The sequence below is a fragment of the Mus pahari genome, chromosome 10 (assembly GCF_900095145.1).
Source record: "Mus pahari chromosome 10, PAHARI_EIJ_v1.1, whole genome shotgun sequence".
Taxonomy (NCBI): Eukaryota; Metazoa; Chordata; class Mammalia; order Rodentia; family Muridae; genus Mus; species Mus pahari.
In genome coordinates, this window is record NC_034599.1 from 57646709 (window position 1) to 57667200 (window position 20492).

Below are 20492 nucleotides of genomic sequence, written 5' to 3' on the forward strand. Positions count from 1 at the left end.
AGAGAGAGAGAGAGAGAGAGAGAGAGAGAGAGAGAGAGAGAGAGAGAGAGAGAGAGAGAATAAGAGAGACAGTGCTAAGTACAGTACCACACATCTATAACCCCAGCACTGGACAGGAGGATCAGGAGTTCAAGGTCATCCTTAGCTAAGGAGCGAGTTCTAGTACAGCCTAGACAACGTGAGGCCCTGTCTTTAAAAGAAAGAGAGAGAGAAATAGGATCAGCTAAGACACACTGAGCTCAGCCCTTTAGAGACATCTTCTCATTAACCGTTAATGACAACTCTTAGTTATGCCACTCTTACAGCACAGGGAACCAAGAGGGGCCAGTGACAGCCCTTGGGTCACACAGCCAGTGAGTCACAGGCTAATGCCAGAGTGCACATTTCTAGCCTTTCATCCACGACTCCTCCATAAGTCATGACACCCACTCGCCCAGCTTGCTCGTGGAAGACACCAGCTACCCAGGGAGGTAAAGCAAATCACCCTAGGGTCCTGTTCCAGTAGGAGCAGTGGTCCAGGGAGCACTCATCAGATGGCAACCTGCGGTCTCTGATGGGGTCAGAGTTGATCTCAGCCCTGTTCAAACAGCACACCGAGGAGTAATATGGAACCAGGACATCCTTAGCTGCCTTGCTTGTATGGCTCAAATAAATGCCTAGCCCAGGACAACGCTGAGTGGGGAGAATGGGAGATGTCAGCGAGCATCCTTCACCGGTCTCTAAAAGATCACTCAGAATAGGAGAGACTTGAGGTTGGGGACATGGCTCAGCTGGTCCGTGCTTGGCATGCAAGCACGAGGCCTCGACCTCCAGCACCTGTGTAAAAGCTGGATATGGCGATGTATACTCATAATCCCAGCACTGGGGAAGCCCAGACAGGAGAGATGCCTGAGGGCTTCCTGCCAGCCCACCTAGCTTATGATAATAAAATATGAAAAGATGGGCTTCAGGTCCCAAGGAGAGACCCTGCAAGACAGAAATAAGGTGGATGTCTCCCGAAAAATTATACCCAAGGCTAACCTCTGACCTCTCTATATGTGCGAGTGCATGCGTGCACATACCGACATATACACACAGAAGAAAGGTTTCTTTATGAGAGTAGGAATGTTGGAGATGTATAGACACTGGTTGTTTAATGGCCTTGACTGTATCCCTGCTTCCAGGGTGCCAAACTTACATGGACATCGTCATTGTCTTGGACGGCTCCAACAGCATCTACCCCTGGGTGGAGGTCCAGCACTTCCTCATCAATATCCTGAAAAAGTTCTACATTGGCCCCGGCCAGATCCAGGTGAGTGTCTCCAGGGCTTGCCTCTGCTGGGCTGGGTCCTCCAAACCCACAGCCTGAGTGGCCCTACAGCCCTGGGAAGCATCTTCCCACAGAGGCCAGCCAGCACTGGAACCTGACGCCCTAGATGCCCGTTTCTGATGGGCACAGCAAGGGTACCTTCAGGGTGGTACTCCACTCATGAAGGTGACCAACTGGAGAGTCATAAGTCAGGAAAGGGAGACAAGGCGTAGAAAGAATGTGCAGAGAAGCTGAGGAGACTCAGGCATGTGGGCTGTGTGGAGAAGAGACCTGGAGGAGACCCTAGCTGTCAGCACATCTGGGAAGCACAGTTGGATAGGGGTGTGTTATTTCCTAGTATTTGGGCTGGACAAAGACCAAAGGACAGAAGTGCCACGGTAGCAGGTGTTAACTCTAAGAATTCTTTCTATTCCCAAGAAGTGACCCAATTTCCAGAAAGAATCCATGAAAAAAATGCCAGGTGTGGTGGTATGTGTTTCTAATCCGAGTGCTGGGAGGTAGGGGCCAATCAGTCTGACCTAATTAGCAAGCACCAGCTCAATGACAGACCCTGTCTCAAAAGAGGAGGATGGCGTTCCGGAGGATAACACCTGAGAGTTTCCTCCAGCCTCTCCAATATCATGCATTCACACCCATACATATACTCCACACACATGTACCAAACATGCACACACCACACCACACACACACACACACACACACACACACACACACAGAGATTTTTTTAAAGAAACTTTCTAACATGTAGGGCTGTTAAAGGGAGCAAACTCCTGCAGTGGCAAGCCCCCTCCCACCAGAAGACCATCTTTTGGTGCACTGAGGTAAATACCCAGCATTCAAAGGGTTCTTGGACCCAGTAAACTTCGTGAGCCCACTCAACAGCAATGCAGTATCTCTGAGTCCCTGATACCAGTTTCTATGGCTCAGTGTTTATTCTGAAGTCAATAGTACTGAAGCATTAGCCACTTTGACAATGTCAGACCTCTTCTAGTCCAAGTTTCAGAACCTCCACCCTCTAGAGACTAAATGACTCCTTCCCAGGGTCGCATATTAGATGTCCTGCATATCAGATCTTTACATCACCATTCACAACAGAAGCAAAATCACAGTTATAAAGTAGCAAGAGAAAGAATTTTATGGCTGGGGGCCACCACAACATGAGGAACTGAATTATGGGTCACAGCATTAGGAAGGTTGAAAACCGCTGCTAAAGAGTTTAATCAACAGTTCTATGGTCCTCCCTACATACTGGCCCTGATAAATTCTAGGGAGTGGGGACATGGATCAGGGTTGGAGTGGAGCTTGGATGTATACGAATACATGTATGTGTTCATGTGGATATGTATATGTATGCATGCAAACATGTATACATGTGTATGTGAGTGTGTGTGGAAGTCAGAGGTTGAGGTTGGCTGTCTTCCTCAGTTGTTCCCTGAATTTTTTGAGGCTGGGTCTCTCACTGAACCTGGAGTTCACTAGTTCAGTTAGGCTGACAGGCCAGATAGCTCTAGGGGTCCACCAGCTTCTGCTCCTGGGGTCAGCACCACTCCCAGCACCCTGACAGCCCTTTCATCACCAGGTCCCTTTTCCAGTGTGCCCTGGGTTTGTCCCATCAAGCCATTCCCAGAACAGCCATTTCCCTTGTGCCATGGGAAGGGTGGGAAGAGTGGCTCTTCACAGAGGAACCCTCGAGGGTAGAGGTCTGAGCTTCAGGGTTCTGCTGCCCTCTGCTCTGATTCGCAGGTCGGAATAGTCCAGTATGGAGAAGATGCCGTCCATGAGTTCCACCTTAATGACTACAGGTCTGTAAAAGATGTGGTAGAAGCCGCCAGCCACATTGAGCAGAGAGGAGGAACAGAGACCCGCACAGCATTTGGCATTGAATTTGCACGGTAAAAAAAAAAAAAGTGTGTGTGTGAGTGTGCGCATGCGTGTGCATGTGCGTGTGCGTGTGCGTGTGTGTGTGTGTGTGTGTGTGTGTGTGTGTGTATCTCAGATGTTGTTTTGGCTATCCATGCTGTGCACAAAGTCCCCCACCATTTGGTAATTTCAAGCAGTGACTTGTCAATTTCTCAAAGTTCCAATGGTGGGCTGGGCTCAGCTGCTTGGTTCTCTCTTGGGTCGTCTCTCCTGGTTAATCCACTAGACCTGCTGTCACCTGAAAGGTCACCTAGGCTAGACACACATTATAGAATATTCATGTCACCATCAGCAAGAGCACAGTAGCAGCTGGAGATCCATGTACTTAAGTGTGGTGGTTTGAATACGCTTGGCCCACGGAGTAGCACTATTAGGAGATGTGGCCTTGTTGGAGTAGGTGTGACCTTGTTGGAGGAAGTGTGTCACTGTGGGGGTAGGCAGTGAGACCCTCCTCCTAACCACATGGGAGCCAGTCTTCTCCTAGCAGCCTTCAGATAATGACACAGAATTCTCAGCTCCTCCTGCACCATGCCNGCCTGGACACTACCATGCTCCCACCTTGATGATAATGGACTGAACCTTTGAACCTGTAATCCAGTCCCAGTTAAATTATAAGAGTTTTCTTGGTCATGGTGTCTGTTCATAGCAGTAAAACCCTATCTAAGACACCAACCATGGCCATCTGGCTTGGTTTTCTATATTATTACAGTAGTCTCTCAGCTCTTGTCTTCTTGAAGAAGACAATGTGATCCAAGAGACAGAAGTTTACTTAGCAAAGCAAAGCAAACACCCCAGAGAGAGGCTGGAATGAGATGCCCCAATGCTGGGAGGATTTGTGGATACTTTTAAGTGTTTATGAATATTCGTGATGGATCACGTCTTAGTCAGTGTTCTATTGCTGTGAAGAGGCACCATGGCCACAGCATTTCTTATTAAGGAAAACATTTAATTGAAGCTTGCTTACAGTTTCAGAGGTTTAGTCCAGTAACATGACAGTGTGGGAGCATGGCGGCACGCAGGAAGACATGGTGAAGTAGCTGAGAGTTCTACATCTGGATCCACAGGCAGTAGGAAGGAAAAGCCACCTAGGTTGGCTTGGGTTTTTGGAACCTCAAAGCCCATGCTCAGTAAGGCCACACTTCTTTATCCTTTCAAACAGTGCCACGCCCTAAGCATTCAAATATATGAACCCATGGGCCTGTTCTCATTCAACCCACCGCAGATCAGATCTCCTTTTTAGGGCATTTCTTCCCATGAGTCTCACAAAGGGGGATAGGTGTCAAAACCACAATGCAAGGGATATTATCATTGGGACCCCTCTGTGGTACACATGTGTAGGCCAAGGACCTGAGTGTTAGTTTCTGACGTACTGGGAACAACGTAACTGCAGCTTCAAGGATGTTAAACCATAAAGGGGTGCCTGACTATCTACAAACACTGCTGTCCAAATCCAGCTGCCATCTTTCTTAGTTTCTTCAAAGCTAACTCCTATACCTACTTGGCACCATATCATGGCACTGGGGAGTTCCTAAGACCCCCATCAGAAACTTAGAGACTGCCTATGACCTAGCCAAGAGGTCCCTGAATGTGACTTCCAATATGTTCCATTACCCAAGCAAGTTACCAAAGGCCAGGCCCTAAACAAAGATGATTCTCCCTCTTGATGGAGGAACAGCCAAGTCAGATGGAAGAAAGGCACTTGGGGAGAGAGGTAGCATGCAGGCAGCTTTGGAAAACACATTCTGCCATGGTCTATAGACTACAGATAGCATGAGGGTTTGGAGATGTAACTCAGTTGGAGAGTGCTTGCCCGGTGCGAATGAAGTCCTAGGTTCAACACCCAGCATTGCATTAACTGGAGTTGGTAGTATAAGCCTGTAATACCAGGATCAGTGGGACAGTGCCTAATATGGGTAGAGCCCTGGCTTCAATCCTGAGCCCCTGAGCAGCTGAGGAAGGGGGGGAGAGAGGAAGGGAAGAAGATACAAGAAAAGCATGTTGGTTCTGACTGCAGAATCTGTCTACATAATATGTGTCGTTGCTGACATGTGACTGACAGTTACATCTAACCTCTGAGGTGGTAAAGAGACTCGCTCCTTAGGACTCACACCAGAATGCACCCACCCACTACATGTTACCTCTAGACGGCCACATGGGAGTTCAGAAGCTTATTCCAGTGATGTCACTGCTGAAAACCCTGCGCTTACCCCCTCCCCCACATTCCATGTAATCAGCCGATATTAAAGGTCTTACCATCCAAGGTCTAGACGCCTACGTTGATAACATGAAAATCACTTATATTTTATATGTTTAAATTGTACAGCCATTAGTATGACTTTCACTACGGTCATTGAGATCACAGTCCCATTGCCTTACAGTCCCACCTCTTCAGAGTTGGTGAATGTATTTGGCAGAACGCCACAGTGTAGGGGCCATTTAGATGGAGCAGAATTTCATGTGATGGTCAGATCATGGTTTTTCCAACCTTGGTGAGACCCCTCTGGTGGTGTCACCACTAAGGTCCCGTGCTTCTGTTTGTGAATAACACACCCTCCACTCAACGATGGCTCTCAACTCTTCCTCACAAGGAACGGGCCATTTTGCTCTTTGGCCATCGCTAGAGTGACAACTGAGTCTTCCACAGGCCTTTCTGATGGCAATGATGGAAGCCAGTGACCATAGAGCAGTCACTTTCCCTATTCTGAAGCTAAGTGACTAGGGTGGGGATAAAGGATTTGGGCTCATTTTGCAGCCATCCAACCTCAAGTCCATGATGTGACATGACTCATAGGACAATTTGATCACCTCGTGGCTCAGGAGCACTACTACAGCTGTTGCAATCTCTACCTCCAGTGATGTTTTTCTAACATTCGAACCTGACATCTTTGGTCCCAAATTATAGCTAATGCTTTGATTGATGGATGGATGGACTGATTTGCAGAACTTGGATGGAACCATGACTTTATTATTTTAGATAAGCTTTCTTCAACTGAGCTGTATTTCCAGTCCTAATTGCTTTTTTCTTGAGACAAGGTCTTGCTACATAGCCCAGGCTAGCCTCAAGCCCCCAAGTACCTGCTATTGTAGGTTTGTGCTACCAGGTGCTCACCAGCATCTTAAGGCAAGCAGCTTTCTCTCCTCGATCTGTTATCTCCGATCTGTTCTGTTGTTGCTCACTTGGTTTTGTTTTGTGTCTTTGTTTGCTTTTGTTTTTTTCTACTTCACAATCAAGATCTAAGCCACAGATTCAAAGGGTTACAAAGATGGCAGTCTGTGGACCCTGACCCTGGTGGCTCCCAACCAGCAGAGAGCTCTGACAAGTGTTAACTCAAATTTGAGAGGCATGACCTCCACCGGGGAGACCTGTCAATAGGGAGGCAGGGTTGCCACCACTGAAGTGACCCTGAGCAGAGCTAAGGGTGCAGACCAACCAGCGGGCTGCAAGGGAGTACCATGGGTTGAATAAGCAGCTCTGAGGCTCGGCACATGCCCAACACCCTCCAGAAATCAGCAAAGGGCACGGTGTGTGCTGAGGAGAGCGAATAGCTAGCTCACAGAGGTGACAGGGGACCACCAAGAACTTGGGTTACCTCTCTCAAGACCTAGACCTTGGGATGAAATGATAGCTCAGCAGTTAAGAGTACTGGTTACTCTTACAGAAGTCCTAGGCTTAGTTACTAGAACCCACGTGGTTGCCCACAACCATCTGTAGCTCCAGTTTCAGGGGGATCTGATACCCTCTTCTGATAACCTCAGACACGAGGCAAGTATATGGTGCATATACCTACATAGACAATAAAAATAAATAAATATTTTTTTAAAAGGAGAGAAGGAAGGAAGGAAGGAAGGAAGGAAGGAAGCAAGCAAGCAAGCAAGCAAGCAAGCAAGCAAGCCAACAAACAAACAAAAGTGAGTTCCAGGTCTTCTCTAAGAAAAATGTAGCCTGTACAGGTTAGGGCAGGAAATGAGCTAAATTTCCTCAGTGTCTGTTCTCTGGAATGGTACCGCCAGCTGCAAGTATAAAATTCTTTTTTTTGTTTTGTTTTGTTTTGTTTTTGTTGTTTGTTTTTTGAGATAGGGTTTCTCTGTATAGCTCTGGCTGTCCTGGAACTCACTCTGCAGACCAGGCTGGCCTCGAACTCAGAAATCCACCTGCCTCTGCCTCCCAAGTGCTGGGATTAAAGGCGTGCGCCACCATGCCTGGCATAAAGTTCTTTTTGAAGAATTCATAATCTAATTTACAAAGGAGAAGATCTAAGTCCCTTTACACAACACAAAATCACAATTTAAAAATCCCACTATGACAGACCCATAGAGAAGCGCACGCCAGTCACCATATGGGAACACGTCTCTGGATTTATCTTGGCTCCATACACAGTGAAATGTTGCCCAGTGCCAGGCTGTTTCTGATTACTTTTATTTATTTAGTGTGTATGCATGCACATGTATGGACACATGTGCCACAGCATGCATGTGGAGACCAGAGGACAACTTTCAGAAGTCACTTCTCTCCTTCTACCATGTCAGTCCCAGGGCTTAGACACAAGTTGTCTGGGTTGGTGGCATGTGCCCTGATGAGCCACTTCGCTGGCCCCTGGTGCCATACATTTTTGCATGGAGTTTTCTTTCTAGGTCTACCCCTTCAGTGAAGTCATGGGAAGATTGAGAATCTCCTTTGAGATAACCGATTTCTTCCTCCATGAGGTTGAACTTCAGCCCAAACTCTGTTCTAGCCAAGCTGTGTGTCCTGCTGCGGTCCTTCCATAGCTCATACTAGAAGTATCAGGTTTTTTTGTGAGCCTTCATATCCAGACTGTGTCAGAGCTGCTGAGAGAGCGTCAGGTGGCTTTTGCTTGCCACAGCTTCCTGTTAGCAGCTTGAAGAAGCTCTGAATTCACTCAGTCCAGGATGTGTGACTCTCAAACCACATGCATCAGTCAGTAGCTGGCCAGCACACAAAATGACGCCTCTGTATCCCCAACCTTCTGGCCCTGGGACCGGGTACTGTAAAACTTAAGTCAGTGGACCATCTTTCCTGCCCCGCTGAGCACCAGAACCATAGGAATTATTTGGTGTCTAATGTGACGCTACTCAGCTTTAAATCTTGAAGTCTACCTGCGAGGCCAGACTCTCCGGCAAGACATGCCTGAACCTCGCAGTCTGAGAAGCTGCAGAGGCACCAAGAGTTAGTTTCCCATTCTTTGACACTGATTATCAGCTTAAGAGCCTCTGGGCCAGGCTGCTTGATCTGACAAGAGAGTTTTAAAAAGCAAATCAGAGCAATATTTTCTCCAAATTTGATAATCAGTGTTTCCACAAATAGAGTGGAAGGTGTTGCTGGTAGGGGAAGTCAGAAGTTTGGGCAGCAGCACCCCATGTGCGCTGTGGGCCAGAGGTTGGGGTGTTAAATCCCTGGGAACCCCACATGCTCAGTCCTTAGGGAAGGGGGGTGTGACTCTTGAACATCCTGTGCACTGTTAGGAATACATCAGTGCCAGGCTAGGGAGATGCTCAGCAGGCAGAGCTTGCTGTGCAAGTATGAGGGCTAGAAGTCAGATCTCCAGCACCCATATAAATGCCAGGTGGGCGTGGCAGCCTGCCTGTAATCCCAGTGGGAGGTGAGATGAGGGGTCCCTAGAGCAAGCTGGCTAGACAGGTCAACGACCCTGCCTCTGTAAATAAATTGGAGAGTGAGCAAGAAAGATACCTAATGTCGATCTCTGGTGTACGCACACACACTAATACATAAACTCTCTCTCACACACATGCTCACACACATGTAAACACAAAATGTGTATACCATATCACATATGGAAAAGTAGAAAGAAAAAAGAAGGAAGGAAGGAAGGAAGGAAGGAAGGAAGGAAGGAAGGAAGGAAGGAAGGAAGGAAGGAAGGAGAGATTTGTTGATGCCCAGGTCATACCCCCCAAGTGTCTGATCTCATGGGTCTAGACAGAACACAAGCATCAAACATGTTTAAGCCTCCCACCAAGAGATTCTAACGGGCAGCTTTGTTGTTTTTTTAAGATTTATTTATTTATTATATGTAAGTACACTGTAGCTGTCTTCATACACCCCAGAAGAGGGCGCCAGATCTCGTTACGGATGGTTGTGAGCCACCATGTGGTTGCTGGGATTTGAACTCAGGTCCATTCGGAAGAGCAGTCGGGTGCTCTTACCCGCTGAGCCATCTCACCAGCCCCGCAGCTTTGTTTTTAGCTACTGACTTATCCCACCCAGAGTTGCCCACCCCTGATTCCCCCTCCTCCCTACCACTCTGCCTACCAAAACAGCAGGGCTGCGATTCAAAGAGGGCTTACACTTTTTAAACACAGCAGATGCGGAGCCAGGAGAAATGGCTTAGTTGATGAAGTGTTTGCCACACCACCATGAGGACCTGAGTTGAGATCTTTGCACCCACAGGACACTGGCTGAGTGCTTGTTTGTAGTCCCAGTGCTTGGGGAGTGGAGGCAGGCAGATCGTAGCAGCTACTGACAAGCTTGTCTTGGTGAACCTGTGAGCTCCGTGTTCACAAAGATGGCAAAATGACAGAAAGAGATACCCTGACAGCCTCAGGCTTCTACATGCAAATATTCACTCTCACACTCAAACAGTGTACACATGCACACGTACCCTGCACATGCATATCCAAGACCCAGCTGAGCAACGGGTGGAAGCCCCTAAGCTGTTGGGGTGCCCACAGGGTCTCAGATGTGGCTTTGGTGGCTGCCCCCTAGAGGAAAGACATCAGGCTGCCCCAGCCCCGAGTGTCTCTTCTGACCCACCCCTGCGTCTGGTTCCAGCTCGGAGGCTTTCCAGAAGGGTGGAAGGAAAGGGGCCAAGAAAGTGATGATTGTCATCACGGACGGGGAATCCCACGACAGCCCAGATCTGGAGAAGGTGATCCGGCAGAGCGAGAAGGACAACGTGACCAGATACGCTGTGGCTGTAAGTCCTGCCCCTGCCCGGCTGCGCTCAGAGGTTCTAGCCTCACCCACACAAACACACAAACACACGTACACTGAGAGTCTAGGAAGCCTGGCTCCCTAGCAAAGGCTCAAGCTGCATCCTCCTCTGAACAACAGGTTGAGCGGGGTGTGGGGTAGATTTCTCTTCTTTATCCAGGGAGTCTAAAAAAATAGAAAGTACCACGGTCCTACCAGATTCCAGAACCCCAGATAACTTCGGGGTCTTATTAGTACCTCCAAAGATATCTTTTTCAAAATGTCAGTGTCGCCTTGAGAAAGGCTCATGGCTGCAGTCCACCTCAGAGTCCTTGGTGTCAGGGTCTGTGAGTGTGGAGAAATCAGTACTATGTTCTGTTTTCTCATCCCTGCCCCTGTTCCCTGGCAGGTCTTGGGCTACTACAACCGCAGGGGGATCAATCCAGAGACTTTTCTAAATGAAATCAAATACATCGCCAGCGACCCTGACGACAAGCACTTCTTCAACGTCACGGATGAGGCGGCCCTGAAGGACATTGTTGATGCCCTTGGGGACAGGATCTTCAGCTTGGAAGGTGACCTGCTTATAAGTTTATACCTTAGTCCAAGGACTATAATTTCACCGAGCACAATGGCTTAGCAGAAACTGTTGCTTTACTCAAACTGCCCACTAGTGGGCACCACTCTGCTGGATCTGACTGGGCTGGATTTTCTGAGACTCTGCTGAGGACTCTGTGTGTGTGTGTGTGTGTGTGTGTGTGTGTGTGTGTGTGTGTGTGTGTGTGTGTGTGAGGACTCTGTGTGTGTGTGTGTGTGTGTGTGTGTGTGTGTGTGTGTGTGTGTGTGTGTGTGTGTGTGTGTGTGTGTTGGAGTGAGAGGATTGAATTAGCAAACATATAATAGGAGTGCTTATGACAGACTTACACTGAAAACTTGTGCACTGTTTCCCTAAGTTAAGATTCCACCGGGTACTCCTATATTTTATGTGTCAGCCTCAGTTTGAACCCAGCCTGACTCCATTTCCTGTCACAGACTGTACATGTCACTGGATCTCACTCTACCACTCCATATCTATGTGTAGATCAAAACCATAGTTGAGCCTGGGGCTGTGGCTCAGGTGGAAGAGTATGTACCTAACACGCATGAAGCCCTGGTTTCAAGCACTAGCATTGCATAAAACCAAGCAAGGGGTGCTCACCGGTGACGGCAGGAGTAAGGCCATCCTTGGCTACATGGTGAGCCTGGGTTATATGGAACTCCATCTCAAAACACAGGAGCAGGATTTGATCCCCAGTAGAGCAGCATCTGGGACAGGCCTGCAAAGAATCCCGTTCGCAGAGACCTCGTTCTTGCTGTGTATTTCTGTGGTGGACCGTTCTCACGTGGGGTTCTGTGGTGGACCGTTCTCACAGAGGGCTCTTAGAATCTGTGGGAGTTATGGAGAGAAATAAGAGGCGATGAGCATCCCAGAGCTTGAGAGGTCTGCAACGTGTGGAAGTGGCACTCAACAGACACGTGCAGAGACCGCAGTGGCCTCCCAAGCTCGGGCTTGGGTCTTGACACAGCCCTGGAACTCAGTCAAACCAAGGGGCCCTCCTGTGAATGGTCACTTCCAGTGATGAGAATGTGTTTCGATGATTTGCTTGTTCAAGGGCCCCTCTGTGGAGTGGGCTTTCCCCACACGTGGCCTTTCGTGTGTGAGTCCACTGTGGTGACAAACCTTAGGAACCAGCAACCAAATCCTGTGACCGATGGGAATGATCAGCAGGAATAACACTTCTTTCCCAAAACATCCGTGAGTGTCACGTGTTTTTGTCTGATGCCACCCACTACACACACACCTGAACAGTCATTTGTAAGCATATGTTCTGCAACATGGCTTATCCCAGGCTCTTTGCAGAAATGACTAACTCTGCAGATGCACACGGGTGTGCACATATACATGCAGAGGCATACACACATACACAGGCACACACACACACAAGCATGCACACACACTTCGATAGTTACTGTTAGCATGCACCTCAGGGTTCCTCTCAGAAAAGAACCCCAGTTCCCAAGGTATCCCAGGAAATAGGACCATGGGCTAACCAGTGATACAGGGTTGACATCTTCTCGTTCCTATTTTAGGCACCAACAAGAATGAAACCTCTTTTGGGCTGGAGATGTCACAGACCGGATTTTCTTCGCATGTGGTAGAGGTACAGGACCCTCTCCTCCTCCTCCTCCTCCCCCCTTCCTCCTCCCCCCCTCCCCTTCCCCCTCTTCCTCTCCCTCACCTGCTCCTCTCCCCCACCCTCCCCCCTCCCCCGCAGCCTCTCTTTTCTTACTCTTCCTGGTCTAGCTGTCCTCCCACCCTCTATGGCTCTCTTGACTCTTTCGTGGTGTCTCTTAGCCTCCTAGGATCTTCTGAGGACTGGGATGGGGAAGTTAAGGTCTTTGACTACTTTGTATTGTCTCCTGCCTGGTTCAGAAGCCAGTTCCCTGTACATGTTAAACACACCCACCAACCCACCGGCAAGAAGCAGAGTATGAAGTGGAGGTCCCTCCCAGGGCCCAAAGTCCCATTCAGTCCAAAGAATTCTATGCAAAAATCAGGTCAAGTGACAAAATCAACAGCAAGGGCTTGGTAGCATCAGTGTCCGAGGTGACCCGTGCAGGCTGGGGCAAAGCTTACATCGATGTCGGGACGGTATCTACAGGTTCTAGCTCCAGCAGGTGGCTTGAAAAATCCATCTCTGTCCAGACTCTGCACTGGACCACAACAGTCCCTCACAGTAAAGGCTACAGGTGTCGATAACAGTATGTGGTGTCAGGGGCCATGTTCACCTGAGGCTTGACTTGAAAGGGAGCCTGGACCATCACAGACAGACAAAGTCAGTCAGTGTTCCTGGAAAGTTTAATAAATCAACAAGTAAGTCCTGGGAGTCCCATGCCAGCTCAGAGCGTCCGTGTCAGCACATGTTCCTCCAGGCATGCTCCAGACAGCAAACAAACAAAAAGGCCGTCCAAATAAAGGACTGGCTCAGTGGTGGGCTGCAAGGCCCTGGCCCAGCCGTCGGGTTTCTGTTTTAAAGTCCAGGGTTTTCCAGAGTCAGGCCAGTGATGTCATGGTTGACAACAACCATCCTGTCCCAGGAACCCAGTGCCTGTGCTCTGAGTCTGACAGGTTGCTATAGGGACTATGGCACCAGGTGGTCAGGGTCAGCCAGGCTGCTGTGGACATCGAGGCCGTGTGCCCAGCTTTTCAGCCTGAGCCTGAGTCCTGGACCACGGTGAGGCTGTTTCTGGGAAAGCTGAGTGCTAGTTAGACTTAATGCTACAGCAAAACACCTGACAATAGGAGCTTAGAGAGGGAGGAAGAGAGGGGTGGAGGGAGGGGGAGGAGAGGGAGGGGAGGGCAGAAGGACTTATCTTTGCTCACACTTCAAAACTGCAGCCCATCGTGATGGCGGGGAAGGCACAGTGACAAGAGCTGGGGACAGCTGGGCACACTGCTTCCGGAGTTAGGAAGCCGAGGATGGATGCCCGCTCTGCCCACTTTCTCCCTGATTCAGTGCTGGCCCCCAGCCCATGGAATGCTTTAGCGTGTGCCTTCTCAGCTCTGCTAACTCAGTCTAAACGCGCCCCCTCGCAGATACGTCCAGAGGTTTGTCCTCGAGGTGATTCTAGATCTGTCAAGTTGTCCATCAACATCAGCCAGCACAGCACACCCTGACTCTTCCCCCAGTTGTGAGCACAAATGACCTCCGAAAGCTACCATCTGAAAATATGCCGAAGGAGCCCGAAGCTCCCTGAGCCTGTTCAGTTCTGATCAAAAGAAAGGTTCCCCGGCCCCGTGGATTATTCTGAGAGCAGAAGAAAAGCCCCAATCCTCATCTCCTTCACTTTGGAAACCAGGGTCCGAGCTGTCAAAGGGGAACATGACAAACAGGGTCCAAGCCACGGCCCTGACAAACCCCAAGACCACTGGGCGTTCATAGAGTCCCACAGTCCCAGGTCAAGGACAGAAGACTAAGGCCACAGGAAAAACCCCACAGAGCCAGAAACTCTAGTTTGCAGAAAGTAGAAAGAGCATCAGGAAGACGAGCTACAGACTCATGGCCAACATGCGCCACAGTTTGGAGTTGATGGCTTCACTGACATTTGGAAATGAATGCAGAGGTCACCCACCAGGAGTTCCAGTAGCTCTAATGAGTAGCGGATTTCCTGACTAGAGAACCAAGCTGCGTGACCACGCTAGGAAACTTCTAGACAGGATACTCGAGATGGAGAACAGACTCAAGTCTAGGGCCCCAAAGGCCTTGGAGGAAGATGGAGGGAATTATAAACCAGGGACACCTATTTGTAGGGTCCTGGAGAATGCCCCCTACTCAGGGTTCCATGAAAGCGACAGCACTTTGACCCTCTGCAGTAACACCCTACTGCCACCCTGAACCAATGTGACCAAGAATGTCTCTGGATACTGCCACGTATCACTTGTGGGGCAGAACCACCCCAGGCAGAAGCCAGGGCTCTAGACATCCTCTGGAATAGTCCCTCCAACTAAGGACACGCAGGTGGAGACACCTGGGCTATGTCATGGAAGGAAGCTCAGTGGCCCATAATTCTAGGGTGGCTGGGAGGCCACAAATCAGGAAATGCAGACAGGTCCATAAAGAAACGTGAGATGAGAGATGTCACTCTCCCCAGATGCCACACACCTGCCTTCCCCCACCAGTGCTGGGCTACTACTTCCCATGCATCTTCTGGATTTATTTTTTTCCCCAGATTCAGGATACCTGGGGGTGGGGGACAGAGGAGGGGGTCATCTGGGAAAAGACTGTGGCACAGGGACATTTGTTTGGATGGCCTTCGTGTACATCTGTCCCCAACAAGGCCACTTTGGGGAAAGGTCTCCCACTGAGGACGCAAGGTTATCTGCAGTCAGGGCACAAGGGCATAGGTAAGACAGCATGCCTTGCTCCTTGCTCCTGATGCCCAATATAATCTGCAGACTCAGGGAGGGTGGAGAGTGCCCTCCCAGCAGGGTTAGGCACTGGGTGGAGCTGGCCTTTCCCAGAACATCAGAGGTCCCTGAAAAGCCACAGGCACCTCTTCAAAAGCCTCACCAGAATACAGGGACTCAGCAAGCTGACAGGAGGAATGGAACGCCTTCCTCCCAGAGGGGCTCAGGTGGGAAACCAGAAGGAGGAGCTTCGGAGAATCAGCGGCCCCACCCACCCTCTGACCAAAGACCCAGCCTGCCTCTCTCTGACCCTCCTGTGCAGATAAGAAACAGCCCGGCCCCTCCCAGGGCCCTGTGGGCTCCCATGGGACTGGATAAGAAAGTGTGCCATCAAAAAGGAGAATACTCCAAAATCATGGAGAAATGTCGGCCGTGACTGCGGGGTGGGGGTGGGGGAGACAGGAATTGGAGTTCTGGACCTCAGTCTTGGCCCCGCCCACTGGGCTTCCCAGCTGAGTTGGCCAGGGAGCTAATTAGAAAGCCTGGCTTTGAACATGGCAGAGCGTCAGGCTCTCCCCAGGACGGTTTGTTCATAGTTGCCAAACATCCCACAGGGAAAGTTCTCCCTCCAGAGAACTTGCCTTTTCAACTGTTGGCTAAGATCAGCTTGCCTTTTTAAAATGCAGGGAATCTGTGAACTATCCTTAGTGCATACAGACAGGCAGGCAGACAGACAGACAGACAGACAGACAGACAGACAGACAGACAGACGGAACTTTGATTTTAGACCCCTCTGCTTTCACCTCACGAGTGCTGGGATCACTATCGCACACCAGCATGCCCAGTTTCTGTGGTACTGAGGATGGAGCCCAGGGCTTTGTGTGTCCTAGGCAACCACTCTACCAACTACCCCACGTCCCACGTACACTGAAGCCATGAACAACACAAGTGTTTTGGGTTTTTTTGTTTTTGAGGCAGAGTCTGCGCTAACCTGGAGCTCACCAAGTAGGCTAGGCTGGCAGGTCAGCAAGCGGAGACCACCTGCTTCTCCCTCCCCAGCCGAGTCTTGGGCACAGGCCACCATGCTGGTTTTCAAGAGTTCTCAGGACTGAGTGCAGGTCCCTGTGGCTGTAAAGCAATCACTTCACTACCTGAGCTAATTTCCCAGAAAGAAAGCTGGTTAGTAAAAGAAAATTAAAGCCCCAAGCTAAGCTACAGAAGCCGCCTCTGCCCTGTATCTCCCAGGAGGAGAGCGGAGGCTACTGCTCTCGCATCACCACCTCCTCCTGCACTGCCCCCCATCCCATCCCCCCATTCAGGGCTTGCTGTTCGCCTTCCTGTGCCCACTGGTCACGCGGGTCACTCACGCTGGGGGTGGGAGGGTACAGGGCCCCATTTCTCAGGAACTGATCGGACACTCAGGAATACAGACACTTCCTGCCTTCATACCCAGGCATGGCAGCAGGCATTTATCCTGCAGCCAATGGGTGGGCAGGAAGCATCCTCCAAGACAGTGAAGGAACAAACTCCGCGCCCCTGGCTCAGCTACCCAACTCATCCCAGCCCCCTCTGCTTACGCTCTACCAAACAGCTCCCAGTTCCTAGAAAGCCAAACCCTGCCTTCTCTCAGACTCAAGGCCTTTGCTCAGCGGCTATAAAGGTCACCTAAGGCTTGAAGGAGTGGAGTTGGGGGTAGGTAACAGGAGATATGGGTCGTTTAAAATCCCAGGGAAATGTGGAGGGTTTGCCCTGGGTTTAGAGTTTATTTCTAGAATGTTCCTTTTTCTAAATTCACGCCCTTGAGATCAGCTTGACCCATTTTGTGCTTAGGATGAGACGGGGCACAACAGTCTTCGAGGCTTGGTTATAACCAAGCGAAAATCACCAGTTGGAAGCTGGGTTTCTGTGTTACCACCCCTGGCAAAGGTACCCCAGGTGGCTAGTGGGACCTCAGAGGTTGCAAGACCCTGAGCCCCCCCCCCTTCAGCAAGCAGTCCCTAGAAACTGCGTCTGATGCCATGTTCTCCCCTGGGACCAGGATGGGATCCTCCTGGGAGCCGTGGGAGCCTATGACTGGAACGGGGCGGTGCTGAAGGAGACAAGTGCAGGCAAGGTGATTCCTCACCGAGAGTCCTACCTTAAGGAGTTTCCAGAGGAGCTTAAGAACCACGCGGCATACCTAGGTGAGGCCCTGGGGACAGAGGGTGAGGAGGGCCCTGGACTGAGGGGCCCATCTGTGCCTGTTGGCAATTCCAGACCTAGCTACAAGACCAGCTTCCCCCAGCTGTATCCCGTACCCCATGCTAGCTTCTAAACACATAGAATAAATGGCAGGTAGTTCCCCATAGCATAACTAGTCTTCGGTGGAAGCTTCTAGACTCTCTTCAGTTGCCAGAGTCCTTAAAGCTTCAGGCCCAGGCTGGAGCTCCATCACACTAGGCCTGCCTCCCCTAGGACAGAGTGCGAGTCTGGTCAACACTCCCTTTTATTAAATAATTCTGGGTTTGGTTTGGTTTGGGCTGTTGTTGAGGGGTTTTGTTTTGTTCCGTTTTGTTCGGGTTTTGTCTTGCTATTGGTGCTGGGGATCAAGCACGGGGCTTTGCATAAGTCAACCACATGCCCTCCACTGAGCTAACCTCTCCAGGCTCTTTTGATTAATCCATGTGCACGAGGGAAACAGAACTCATCGCTCCTCCTCGGGCTTGGTTGAGCTCCGTGCCAAGCCCTGGCAAGATCTACTGAGCACCCAGCACCAGAGACCAGCTGTTTCCTCCCTCCGCAGGGTACACAGTGACGTCGGTTGTGTCCTCCAGGCAGGGGCGGGTGTACGTGGCTGGAGCCCCCAGATTCAACCATACTGGCAAGGTCATTCTATTCAGTATGCACAACAACCGGAGCCTCACCATCCACCAGGCTCTTCGGGGAGAGCAGGTAATGGAGGGCAGGCTGCAGGGAGCAGGCTGTGGGCAAGGGTTAGGGTCTGACCCAGGCAGACTGGGTAGACGGGCTTTTCCCTCTCAGCAAGAAGCTCCCACCCCCACAAGTATTCCCCAGTGGAGTGGGTACATGTCTAATTCTCTCAGTAGTTGAGGGTGCCTGCAAATACAATTACTATCCTAACAGCCATAGGGCCTGCATTGTCCCCTCCCCTCAAAGCCAGCCCAACTCCTGAGCTGCATCAGGGAGGGCCTGGGACAATGTCTTCCCTCCAGCTTACGGACTACTTGCCTCTAGAGTGCAGGAATCTCTGCTGCTGCCCTGCCCCGTCAATGCCTGCCCCATGTGCACTGGAACAGAGGCTACAGGCAATATTCGTGTAGAGCTACCTGACCGGGGGTTCTCCTGGCCCTGGGGCATCCTGAAAGGACAGTCGTCTCTTTGGGCTGCCTGGTGTCATCTCTCCACCCCACAGCAAGACCCACAGGGACACTATCTTCCTTCTTTTTTCCTGGATGTAAAGCTCACTGCTAATGGCAATGCCCCATTTGGGATATGGCTGATAATCAGGCTGTGTGGCAGGCTGTGTCAGAGGGTCACGATGCCAGTTAGAAGCATGGTAGCAGGAAGCAAATGAATCATGGCAGCAGCCAAGGAAGCCTCGGTCCTGGGAAGCAACACAGCTTCTCCAAGCCCTTACAGCAGGTTCCTGACCAAGTCAGGTTAAGAACCCAGGCTCTTGATTCCCTAGCAACCCCTAGACCTGGTCTTGGCATCTCCTCACTGACAGCATCCTCTGGTACCCTGGACCCAAGCTAAGCCCCACGCAGGCCCTGTCCTGCCTTCACTCATGACTTAGAGCCTGAGAACAGCCTATCCTACAGCTTCTCCTGCCCATGGCCTGTCACCAGGATATACTCCTCTCATGGCAACCTGAGCCCTAACTACAATGGGTCACAATTCTGCCACTCCTCTGCGAGGCCAATGGGGCACTGCTGGGATCCTCATGTTCAGACTGGGAAACTCTGCCCTCTTCCCCCCTGCCCCACTCCAACCTACTCCACTTCATTCCCCCATCACCCCTGCTCCACTTGACTGCCCCCACCCCNCCCCATTATCCCCCCACCCCCATATTCCACTCCATTCCCAACCCCCACCTCACTCCACCTCACCCCACCCAGCTCCCTTCTGCTCCCATCTGCTCCAGTCTGCTCCAAGCCACTCAAGGTCAGCCCTTTCAGGAGGAAAGGCTAGACCTGGGAGCTGCAGGGAATTTGCTGATAACTAATGATTCATTCCTGCCCAGCTCCATCTCCAACATCAGAACAAGAAACCTAGTGCCAGAGGCAGCAAAACTAAGTAGGTTCCAGATTACTGTGACCCACATAGCTGAAGCCTCAGACTTAGTTTCCTGTTGCCTTGTAACTACGCTGTGGAGACATCTCTCTCTCTCTTCCCCACCCCAGCCCAGGCTCATTATCTCCTCTTTCTTATGTCTGTATTTTTTCTCTTTCTCCTTAAAGGTTTTGTGCTTTGTTTTGTTTTTGAGAAAGTGTGTGATGTGACCCAGGATAGTCCTAAACTCACCATATAGCTGAGGACAGCCTTGACCTCGTGACCCTCTCGCCTCTCCCTCCCACGTTAGGATTACAGGCATGCACCACCACACGTGCTTTATGCAATGCTGAGGCTCAGACTGGGAGCATCCTAGGCAAGCACTCTGCCATCCAAGCCACATCCCTAGCTCGCATCATCCCTAGCTCGCATTAAAGCTTTTAGACCTCAGACTTCGGAGCTGAGCCTGGTGCTCACTCCTTTAGTCCTGGCACTCGGGAGGCAGAGGCAGAGGCAGGTGGAGTTTGAGGCCAGCACCAGGACAGCCAGGACTACATAGTCGTCGTCTGCCTACAGAGAGTGGCACAAGGAGACGTCCACTGTCAGAGAGGCCTGGCCAAACAGTCACCAGGCTTCTGACCCTGGCCAGACAACCAGAACTCCTTGGGTTTCAGGTAACTCGTGTAAAACGAAATAACCACGCTAGGGCTGGAGAGATGGCTCAGCGGGTAAGAGCACTGACTGCTCTACCAGAGATCCTGAGTTCAATTCCCAGCAACCACATGGTAGCTCCCAACCATCTGTAATGGGATCTGATGCCCTCTTCTGGTGTGTCTGAAGACAGCTACCATATACTCATATAGATAAAATAAATCTTTTTTTTTTTTTTAAAAAAAAAAAAGATATTAACATTTTTTTAAATAACCAGACTAAGGTATAGCCTCAGTCATTCTTTGGGGGTGTGCCCATAGTACACACATGCACACGCACACACACGCACGCGCATGCACACACACACACACACACACACACACACACACACACACACACACATGGGCAATGCTAAGTGGATTTAGCCTGCTGGTGTTCTTTTTTTT

At 50.4% G+C, this 20492-nt stretch overlaps 1 protein-coding gene across 1 annotated transcript in view; it reads left to right on the top strand.

Annotated features, from left to right (window-relative positions):
• The window catches only part of Itga11 (integrin subunit alpha 11), a 107300-nt gene that overhangs the window by 57392 nt on the left and 29416 nt on the right, over nt 1-20492 (top strand). Inside the window, exons 6-12 of the mRNA XM_021206181.2 lie at nt 1164-1291; nt 3053-3201; nt 10035-10179; nt 10585-10750; nt 12306-12376; nt 17162-17306; nt 17906-18054. Of these exons, the coding sequence (XP_021061840.1) occupies nt 1164-1291; nt 3053-3201; nt 10035-10179; nt 10585-10750; nt 12306-12376; nt 17162-17306; nt 17906-18054 (953 nt within the window). The remainder of the gene's footprint in view (nt 1-1163; nt 1292-3052; nt 3202-10034; nt 10180-10584; nt 10751-12305; nt 12377-17161; nt 17307-17905; nt 18055-20492) is intronic.